Source organism: Saccostrea cucullata, unplaced genomic scaffold (genome assembly GCF_032062105.1).
Source record: "Saccostrea cucullata isolate Sc308-1 unplaced genomic scaffold, CSIRO_AGI_Scuc_v1 ctg1334, whole genome shotgun sequence".
NCBI classification, from domain to species: Eukaryota; Metazoa; Mollusca; class Bivalvia; order Ostreida; family Ostreidae; genus Saccostrea; species Saccostrea cuccullata.
This window is the reverse complement of record NW_026926911.1, coordinates 190,473-201,721: the sequence shown is the minus strand read 5'-3', so window position 1 is coordinate 201,721 and position 11,249 is coordinate 190,473. Positions and strand designations below refer to the sequence as shown.

Sequence of the window (11,249 nt, the reverse complement as noted above, 5' to 3'; positions counted from 1 at the left end):
CAAAAAAAAACAGCTTATATTTACGAGGGACAGAGATGAAGGACGCACGAAAGGTGAGAAAAAAAGAGAAAAAACGGTGACAGATAAAGATTTTTTCTGGGAAGGGGGGGAGGGTAGCATGGCAATGCAGAAATTAAACATCCTCAATTAATCTCCACAAAAAAGATAAAATACATTCGTAAGTAATTTATTAAAAGGTAAAATACATTCATAACCACGTGCGTAGCAAAATCATTAAAATGACGTTAGAAACTTAAAATACAATTGGTGTAAAATGTGTCTGCTGAGTAATGATGAGTATATTGCTTAAAACGAATATAATAATTCAAACATTCATCAAACTATCTAAACACTTCATCCTTTATCAAAACAAAATGCTATCTTTAAAAATAATTTGATATAGAATTTTATCACAGAGATTCAGATATATTAAAAAATTCCAAGATAAATATAAAACAGTTTATTTGTACGAGGGGCCTGTTCTTTCTATATCATAAAAAAAAATCTTAAATTGCAAAAAAAAATATAATTAAAAAATAATAAATAAAGCAACAAAAAGGTGAATATGTAAAAAGAATTGTTACAAATATAACAATATGAAATTTTGCCATCATAATACTAGTTTCTAAAAACAAACATGTACTTAACTTCTACCTTCAAAAATAAATGACTTTAATTTCCACATAGAAAAGTTACTTTTCACAACATGAGCGAGAGTAGCACTGTTCACTAAAGTCCTGATCGTAACCCATCGGAACCTCTGTAGATTTCCCCGTGTCGTCATCATATTTTTTATACGAGGAAAAGGGCGGGGAATAAAGGTGTAGAGTGACAGCGCCCTCCACGTGACTTTTGTTTCCAACTCGATGAAGTCCGTCTGCGTCTGTATAAAAAATATACATGTATGTTGGGTTTATTATATAATATATATATTTTATTTTACAGTGTATAAAGGAAATCCTATTGTAGTCTTTAAAAAAAGGGGGGGGGGAGATTGTCATGTAGTGATCAAAAGAGAGGCTCTGACACAGACGATAATTCCATGCAAGACGGCTATAAAAAAAATATCTTTAAATCTTAATTTTTGGTATAATGTCAAGCTATATAATTTTTAATGCTTGGTATAATGTCAAGCTATATAAACGTTGCAAAGTACTTGAAAAAATACCAGTTAAGGTCAAGATGTAGTAAATAACTTTAGACTAATTTTTTGGTGCTAGATCCATTATGACGTCATAATCAATTTCAACTTTGTTTTTCCCGTACTTTACGGCTTTTGCAGAATTATGTAAAAAAAAATAGAGTATTTCATGACATTCAATTTGAAATCATATGAAAAGTAAACCGGACACCTATATTAAATTTTATATTAGTTTAAAGAAGAGGCCATGAACATACTAATTACCATTTTCTATGAGACTGTAGGCAATCTGGATACATTTTCTTTGTCGAATATGAAAAAACTCCCTTATTCATGACTGGTTCTCTTAATTTTTCATTGAAAATGACAATTTAAAATACAGTTTTTCATCTTGTTTACCTACAAATTATGCCCCGAAACACCATATTTGACCTAACTAAAGTTGTAAAGCATCAATAAAGGAACTAATTTCTCAAATTTGATAAATCTGTAGGCACCTGTCATTTACTAGATCTTGACCTTAACACAAATTATTGTTTAAACACACCAGTGATATGGGCCACATCGTTGAGTGTATAAACCCTATCTTCAATTTTCTTCATTTTACCTCCACAACACGACGTCATATCTGGATTTTCATACAACTCCTCGAACATTTCTCCCTTCAGAGTCTTCATGAAGCAGTGCGATTTTGGGTGATTATGTATAGGGCTTTCCTGACCAGGGCTCAAACATAGTATCATTAAATTGTAATGGCCATTCCCTTTGTCAAGAAGAGTTCTTGTATATCTAAACAGTAGATGATATCCGTGTGAAATCTTATTCATTCAAAACAGCATAATTATGACACTTTGTGAATTTCTTTCTAACTCATCTAAATCCAAAGTACCTGTATTTATTTTCACTTCTTAACTTTTAGTATTCATTTCCATTACTCACTTTTTTCTTACTAAATTAGTAAATCATTCCGTAATCTGAAAAATAGAATTTACTACTTGCTTTTTATCGCTCCGTTTTTCCTTGCCATCCCAGTCCTTTGGATGACTTTCGTACTTCGACATAATCTTTTGAATGGTATTTACCATCTCCTTCGACTCTTCAAGAAAACCGTTCTCCAAAACCCTCCTTAGGTCAAATTGCATAGCATTCAAGTCATATCGTGCCATTTTTTCTGTATATCTGCTCTAACTAAGATAACATTATTTTACAAATCTACATTTAGGTGTCCATACATAAACTTTATGAAACTCTAAAAAAAAAAAAAAAGGCATGTTCTCCTTTATGTTCAATCGCTACAGGCCCAGGGGTATTTTTCTGTGTGTCCTTAAAAATAGGCTCTAAATCGACTATGCTTCTTGGAAATGTTTAAAGGACGCCGAGTCATGATCTTTACTTTCGGTTTCTAAGTTTCAGATATGCTGGCTTTTTTTTATTAGACGCTAGGAAATGTTTTGATTCTGAATGAAAGTACAAAATATAACGCTTTTAATACGCTTTCAAGTAATATTTTTCTCGACGATCAGGAGATTGTAGATAAATGAAATGAGGATCAACACTTTTTAAAATATATCCTTCATTTTAACAAATAAATATTATTTCCTGAAAAAAATCTTAAACTATTAATCTGAAAAGATTTTAATTAAAGGAACAATTAAAAATATCGAATCATAATTAAATTACTCCCTGGTATGTATATGCACATGTGTTACATTATGTACACTAATTATTTTCGGTTTAAATTAATAATTTTCGATAACATAAATAATTCATAATCATTGGAATAAAAGCAGATTTATACCCGCTGTTCGTGATTGTTTGCAATCATTTTTTTATTTAAAAAAATCCCAGTTAGAATTGCCCTTTTTATTAAAATAAAAATCTTCAATATATCCAGAGGTCACTAGAACTTTAACCTAGTTAAAGTTCATTTAAACGACCTGTTTACACCTCATTACACATAGTATACACAACATGTGGGAAATACTTTGTGTCTTCTTCAATTCAAGCAGTGTATACGTGTACATCGATAAAAATTTCCGGATTATGTCATATAGAAACTACAACTAGCGAATGCACTTTCGTAAGTTTGTCTTGTGTTTTGTGCTGTCTTAATACACAGATATTGCTTGTAATTTACTAATCGAAGACCGTTACTTTCCACATTCAAACAATAGAAAGCACTTAATTCATATATACTTAATCCATAAAATAATTTATAAACAGTGCGATATGTTTGTGGCACAGGCGCTGGTTTTAGGTGGTTTATATTCAGACATTTTCTTCTCTTCAATGTATCCTTGTAGGTGTCTTTATGAGTTAAAAATTAAATGCTTCATATTTCGTTTTTCCCATAGCTGACTGGTTGTCGATAGTAAGACTTTAAGTTAGCCAATGGCGATACCAGGTTCAATTTTTAAATAAAATGTCATAAAACATGTATCATTTTCCATGATAAAGAAATCGATACATTATATATTGTTTAATGGACGTTGAGATTGAATACTGTTCGTTATTTCCATATCCTTCATACATTAAAAAAATTAAGGAAAAACATTGTAAAAAAAATATTCGGTTCACTCTGTATTAAATTTATCAATAATCGGGGAAAAGTAGTACATTTCTTCAATTAACTGTTTCCAAATCCATACATTCAGGAGGTGAAGAATCTTATAAGAGTATTCTTTTAAAAACTTTCCTCTTTCTCAGCTTGTGTTCTTTTTTCAGTTAAACACATTCAATCATTTGATATTATAATGCAGATCATATTTTGGTTTCTATATGATCTGCATACAATTTTCATTTTCTCAGTTTTCAGGTAAATGTGTATCACTAACCGCGATAAATAATTCAATCTTTTTTTTAATAATACTTATTTTTTCAATCAATCACCTGTATTGGTTTTCAATATTTGCATCTATTTGATTATCAAAATAGATACATTTATTTATGAGAAAAGAAATCGGATTCGATGAATGAGGTATAGAGATTCCATTATTTCAATAGAATAGATCAACAACACGGTATTGGCAGTCTTTGTCATGGCTTTACTTTAATAATACATGTTGAAATAAAATTTGACAAACACTATATTATCAAATCAGTATATCATTGCATTATGTTATATGTGTGATCTACATCGACTTTGGTTAGTTATGATGTAAAATCAACACTCAATAAAATTATCAATCAGTCAATATTTTGAAAAATCAATACTTCAATCAAACAACACAAGAAACAACATATCAATCAACATTTTCACTCAATGAGTTTTTCAATCAGTCAATATGACAATCAATCAGTTCATCAATGTTTTCAATCACTCAATGTATTCCATAAAAGTGTCAATTAAAATAAGCCCAATTATTGGCCACAGACCTGGAAGAAAACAGAATCAGTGGCAGGCTTAAGCAAAATTCGGCCATATGTCTTCATGTATGATAAATAGATTAATATAATACATGAAGACATCCGCCACAAGCGGACAAAATTTTGCCCCAATGCCATGACAGGGAGTGTTACTTTTTTGGATGAAAGCAGTGAGGTAAGCTTATACTGTAGTTCTATAACTTTGTTGTCAGGAATAAAGATTACCTGTTCTACTGTATCAATCCCTAACCCTAGGAAACTCAATCTTGTACAGGGACCCTCAGTTTTTTTATCATTTATTGGGACACCTAGTTCACCACAGGTTAGCTTAAATGTATCAGCGAGTTGAGAACATTGTGGAGTATTTTGACTCCCCGCAAATAAGAAATCATCTAGGTAATGAATGGTGTTTTGATTTTTGGCTATTTGTGCTACCAACCAGTGCAGGAATGATGAGAATTTTTCAAATGTTGAACAAGCTATGGAGCAACCAAATGGCATGCACATATCATAATCATATTTGTCTTGAATACACATACCTAATAAGGAAAAATCTGTAGGGTGGATTGGTAATAGTCTAAATGCACTGGACAAATCCATCTTACAGAGTAATGCCCCTTTCCCATTTTTTTGAATCATGGAAATTGCCTGGTCGAAAGAGCTGTAGGAGACTGAACATAAAATTGGGTCAATTTGTTCATTGATACTATTACCGATTGGTGCTGACAGGTTTGAAATCAACCTCCATCCCCCATCTTTTTTAGGCAACACTCCGACCGGGTTGCACCTAAGGTTGGAGAAGGGGGGGCTAGGGAAAGGGCCTGCCATGCGACCTAAGCTTATTTCTTTTTTAATAATCGACAATAATTCTTGCACATGTTCCTTAGCAGACTTCATGTTTTTTGGTTGTAAATAGTCTCTAGGGCCTGCATAATTCAGATAAAAACCAGATGTAAAACCATTGAGTAACAATTGGGCATCTTGAACTTGAGGGTACAATGCTAGGTATTTCTGTAATACTGGGAGCTTAATTGGAGTAGAACCTAGGCGTGTTAAATCTTGATGTTGGTGACTGGTATTGCCTTGGGCAATAGGGACGAAAATTCGAGTAAGATTGTTGGGCATAATTCTGCTGTCCTGCAGTTGGGCGAGTTAGATTTAATCTAGTGTTAGACTGTTGGTAGTTGGTATTGGGCCTTGAAGATTGAGTAAGTGTAGACTGGTAGGCCCAGCAGTGTATACGTGGATGGGTCTTGTTACAGTGCATGCATTCATGTTGATAAAAACACTGTGATTTGGAGCATGAGCCTTTGAGATTGTAATCAAAGCATTTAAGTGATGCTTTTGGTTGTGGAGCAATGAGGCTAGGTTGGGCCTGCATGTATATTAGCCACAACTCTGCGTCGACTGAGCCAAAAGAAAGTGATGTATTTTTGGACATTTTGAGACGGAACTGTCTGTCATATTCAAGCCAATTAGCATTTGTGTTTCGGCTGTAGCCTAGGCGCACTGTGTGTATATATTTCAATATGCCCTGAATATCTGAAGGATGCCTAGCTAGGTATATACTAGCGAATATTAAAAAGGCATCAACCCAACTTTGCATTGTAATGATTTTGGTTGTTTTGGTTTTTGGTTCGATGACCAATTGCCCTTCAACAATTGAGAATTTATGCGTATCTTGATTATCTATTTCTGAAATAATAACTTTTGCCAAATCAATATATTGCTTTGACCAAATATTTTCTTTGATGGCCTGGGGGACATGAACCCCAAGCTCATCTGTAATACTAATTAAAGGGTTTTCACCTGATGTCAAGGATTGCTCCGTTGTAATATCCCCTATGGAAAGTGGATTAGGGGTTGCCACTGTGGAATCGGAGTTCATGCTAGCTGAATGTGGGACTTCAGGAGGTTGTGGGACTTCGGGAGGATTAATGGTTGCCACCGATGAATTAGCAGTCTGGCTGGCTGGCTGTGAAACCTGGGTTGCCATGACCACGGGGGCCGTGGCTGCAATGGACCTTTCGGCTGGGGTCCTGACAGGCCTAGCATAGGGTGACTTGGATTTCCTTTTGCTATACCGCAACATTCCCTAGGAATTCGTAAGACTAATATATTTACTGTTATAACATGCATGGTAGCCTAAAGGCTAGCTAAGCGGGCCTGCACGGGCCCGACGAATCTTAACGTTATGTAACATGATAAAATCATGAAGTGCAGTCTTTACTGTGTTTCAAAATCATTTTTAATCAATTATAATTGTTAATTCTTATTCGTAAACAGAAATACCTTATGTTTTCTTAAAAATTCAAACAAACCATGCAACAATGATGGCGGCAAATGCCGAGAGGATGATGGTGGAGCTGAAATCGGTTACCAATTTTACAAGCCTAAATGACGTCAACCAAATAAAAATAAATGGAAGTAAATACGTACCGTAGCTTCGATGACCTAAATACTTTACCAAAATTGTAGGATGGCTAATCAAGTTTGAAGGAATCCTTCGATGGTGGTTAGACTGTTGAATTTTGTTGAGAAGAATTTCCATAAAGAATTTGCAATTGGCGCGCGCGTAGTATATATGCTGGTATTAACAGGGGATGGTGTCAAAGTTTAATAATTGTAAAGGGTAGTGTCAAAAGTCAGTGATGTTTAAATGTTGCAAGAGTTATGCCTCTTTATCTATGTTACAAAAGTTGATCTACTCATTTCTATAATACAACTTAACTCATATTGAGTTAAGTTTGATTACTGTCTGTTTGAGCTGAATAACTTGACAGTGGTGGATACATAGAGACAACATAAAACATTGTGCAGTTATTTTTTTGTTTGCCTTGCCCTCGCACTTTTTGGTTCAATTTGACATCTCATTTTTTTACCTAAAATCGGAGCCCACGTGATCTCCAGGGGGTCACATGATGTAAAAAAAATTACCGATGTGAAAAGCGAATGGCATACTCTTCAAGATAACAAATAGCTATTTTTCTAAAGTGTCTTGCTCAAAAATAATACTATTAAACATTACATGTATCGGATTCCGTGAGTTTTTATAGAAAATGTTGCGTTAACTGTACTGCGCACGCAACAGCAGCATTTATAAATGAAGGACGACATTACATCTCACAGGTTCATTCAGTGTGTTCACAGAGTGTTTGTTATGAGTTTGTTTTGAGTTTTCTTATGTTGGGTTTGTTTAGAGTTCGTTATTTTTTTAATAGCATTTTATACTTTTACATAGTTATATGATTAACTTATTAAACATCTCTTTTCATTCTTTCCTTATTAAAGGAATTAATGTCAATAGCTAAATGCAATATTTCAGCCATAACAAGTTTATTTCTTTTTTTAATGTCGAATTTACATTCAATAGGTGAATACGACTGTTGGGCTATCTCCTGGAACACACACTGAACAGTATGCCACAAAGATGACAAAGAGGAAGGCCATGCAAGAGAAGTCACAACTACCATCAATGAAACGCAGGAGAATGATCCTTAAGCAAGAGCGTGCTATTGTTCAGAGTTCATCAGAAGTTCTTGAGGGAATTTCGTACCAATCAGGTAAGTTCCCTGCTATTGAATCTACAGTACTTTAGTAACAGTATAAATTTTTTATTTACTTACGTATTTTAAGACACATATATTTCCTATACTTTTATTTCCAATATTGTAAATAGGTATTGGACATGATGCTGATACTGATATTGAAAGTTTACCAGATGCCATACCGAGGGGCATTTTTAAGCCCATTAGTTTGAGGGAAGGAGACGTTGCATCCTTTGTTACATTTTACTTGGAAACTACTGACCTCAGTAAGATATACATATTTATATGAATAATATTAATAAATGTATTTTTTATTTTATTTACTACTTGTAGAAAAAAAAATTTATAACAATTATATGATTTTGTATCATTTTTTAGTTCATGGACGAGTATTTTCTCATAGTACACAAATGGCAGCCTATGAACGTCATTCTAGAGCAACTTTTTCTGTTTATGTGACACCAAGATTGCAAATATCAAGTTCTGCACAGCAAGTAATTGGCATAGCTATGAATAGTTCCAACTGTATGACTGTCAGTGGTAGACCCGTAGATGCTTTAGGGGTACATGACGCATTTGATAGTTTCATCAAATGGATCAATACATTTCCAAATGCAGTGTTGATTTCCCATAATGGACGAAGGTTTTACTTTCCTGTACTTATGAATACCATTATGAATATTGGTCAACTAAATGAGTTGTTTGGCAGTGTATGCGGGTTTATTGACTCACTTTCAGTGTTTAGAAAAGTGTATCCAGAAAGAAAATCATACAAAAGCAAACAAGACGATTTAGTAAATTCACTATTGAACACAAGTTATGATGCTCACAATGCAATTGGTGATGTCAACGCCTTAGGAAAATTGATTGGGCATTTGACGCTTTCAACACAAGAGCTTAAATTGTATACATTTTCGTTACTGGCTAATATGTAGATTCAGTGAAAGTAGATTTGACAATTTTTATTCATGTTGTTAGTCATTTTTAGTGTTTTATATACATTGTATAATGTTTTTTAATTAGGTGTATATATTAAATATGTATCTAATTCTGTGCTGAAAATACAAAGGAATGCTGACAAATTATTGGAAAATATGTTTTGTTCTAAATGTATATAGTTGTTGAGGTAATCATAGTAACATGCATATTTTAATGATTTTGAGCAATAATAATTGTTTTTTTCCCCATGTTTACACTTAAACACTTAAATGAATGATATGATTATTTCCAGAAGTTGTTTTTGTCCAATAGAACAACTTGAAAAACTTGAAAAAAAAAAGTTGTGAAAACACAAATTTTGAAAATTTTGTCGATTGTAAAAAAAATGTTGTCACTGAAAATGTAAACGGTAAAAAATTTTCAAGCATTGCTTTTTTCATCTTGTATTCTTTCTAGATTTTTAGGTCACCTGAGTAAACTCGGGTGACCTATTGCTATCTGTTTTCGTCCGTCGTCGTGCGTTAACATTTGAACATTTTCAGCTTCTTCTCTGCAACCACTGAACCAATTTAAACCAAATTTAAAACAAAGCATCTATGGGTAAAGGGGAACAAAAATTGTGAATTTCATGATCCCTGCCTCCCTGGGGCCTGGGGGGGTGGGGCCAAAACCACTTAAATTAATGCAATCTTTAAAAATCTTCTTCTTTACTCCTGGACATCAAGCGGTCAAACTGTTTGCATGATTGTAATCAGCAATAAGTCCTCTACTAAAATTGTGAAATTTATAGCCCCAGGGTCAGGGGTTCTAGTGCTAGGGCGGGGCTAAATAAGTAGGTAGTGAAAATGCATTATTTTTTTTTAAATCTTCTTCTCTGCTCCTAGGTATTAAATAAACCAACTAAGTACATAGTTATGATGAGCAAGAGTGCCTCTACCAAAATTGTGAATTTCATGGCCCCAGGGTCAGGGGTTCTGGTGTTAGGGCGGGGCTCTATTAATTATATACAGGTAACTCTCGATACCTCGAAGTCCGCGGGACCGAGAAAAAACTTCGAGAGATCAAGAGTTCGAGATTTCAAGAGTCCGGAATTTTCCGGGTTTGTTGACCGGTTTTGAAAATAGTCTTACCGGTAGTCATAATTTTCATGCAGTGCTAACCTTTTACACGTGGTTTGTATAAAACAACGTCGTATGTTTTCGTATTGTAGATCTATATATTTATTAAATTGAGTAAATAAAAAATGTACATCGTCACTTCAAGTTTATTTATGTATTCTTTTTGATACAGACGTCAAACTACGCATTCGTTAAATCAAAACGACATTTTACCGCGTCGTACATAGCATTGACTACTTCAAACAATCATTAAACGTTGGACGGGATTCTATAAGTATTTGTGCAACAATAGTCGTAATATTGTCATTGAGGCTGTTTCTGCATTTTCATATTTCGTTAAACTTTGACACTGACTCGAATAAAAATTAAACTATTTAGTTTTTCGTCTTGTATTCAATTTATTATTTCTCATTCACACTGCTTCTCTGAATTATCGTAAGACAGTCGATGATAATTTTTTTAATAGCATGTAGGCAACATATGATTAATTATAAATCATTTATCACCTAGCAGTACAAGTGTCACCTGAATAAACATCCCGTTTCTCAAGACCCGCGTCTTCTGCCTGGGGCCATTTAAATGTCCAGGTAAAGTCGCTAATTATGTAACGTTGTATACACATAGCCACTTCGAGGTTTCAAGGGTAAATTTCAATAGAATATCCATAGCGGGACTGCATTTTGACTTCGAGGGATCAAGGGTTTCGAGAGATCAAGAGTTCGAGAAATCAAGAGTAAATTTGCTTAGTTATAGAGGGAAAAAAATCGGGACCGGAGACTGACTTCGAGCGATCAAGAACTTCGAGAGATCGAAGTTCGAGCCATCAAGAGTTACCTGTAGTAAAAATAAAGTCATGAATTCTTTGAAAATCTTCTTATCTGCTCCTGGGTATTAAATAAACTAAGTAAGTACATAGTTATGATGAGCAATAGTGCCTCTACCAAAATTGTGAATTTTATGGCCCCAGGGTCAGGGGTTCTTGTTTTAGGGTTGGGCTCTAATGATTATATAGTGAAATGCATGAATTCTTTGAACATCTTCTCCTTTGCTCCTGGTTAATATACTAATGATCTAAATATATATTTAAGACCAGTATTTATCTTATTTTCAGTTTTACAAAGCCTCCGCTCAAGGTTT

At 33.9% G+C, this 11,249-nt stretch overlaps 3 protein-coding genes across 3 annotated transcripts; 1 reads left to right on the top strand and 2 right to left on the bottom strand.

The window, feature by feature from the left end:
* Nucleotides 1-482: 482 nt before the first annotated feature.
* Nucleotides 483-2,307, bottom strand: LOC134272893 (cysteine dioxygenase type 1-like). The gene is made up of 3 exons (XM_062755068.1): nt 2,141-2,307; nt 1,689-1,930; nt 483-883 (listed from the first exon to the last, which is right to left on the bottom strand). Exons 1-3 carry the CDS (start codon nt 2,305-2,307, stop codon nt 693-695), a joined length of 600 nt encoding a protein of 199 aa, XP_062611052.1. The 3' UTR covers nt 483-692.
* A 2,772-nt stretch (nt 2,308-5,079) lies between these two features.
* On the bottom strand, nt 5,080-7,260 carry LOC134272901 (uncharacterized). The gene is made up of 2 exons (XM_062755076.1): nt 6,947-7,260; nt 5,080-6,602 (listed from the first exon to the last, which is right to left on the bottom strand). Exon 2 carries the CDS (start codon nt 6,597-6,599, stop codon nt 5,535-5,537), a length of 1,065 nt encoding a protein of 354 aa, XP_062611060.1. The 5' UTR covers nt 6,600-6,602; nt 6,947-7,260; the 3' UTR covers nt 5,080-5,534.
* Nucleotides 6,841-8,990, top strand: LOC134272897 (uncharacterized). The gene is made up of 4 exons (XM_062755072.1): nt 6,841-6,942; nt 7,881-8,070; nt 8,187-8,321; nt 8,434-8,990. Exons 1-4 carry the CDS (start codon nt 6,841-6,843, stop codon nt 8,988-8,990), a joined length of 984 nt encoding a protein of 327 aa, XP_062611056.1.
* The last annotated feature ends 2,259 nt before the right edge of the window (nt 8,991-11,249 follow it).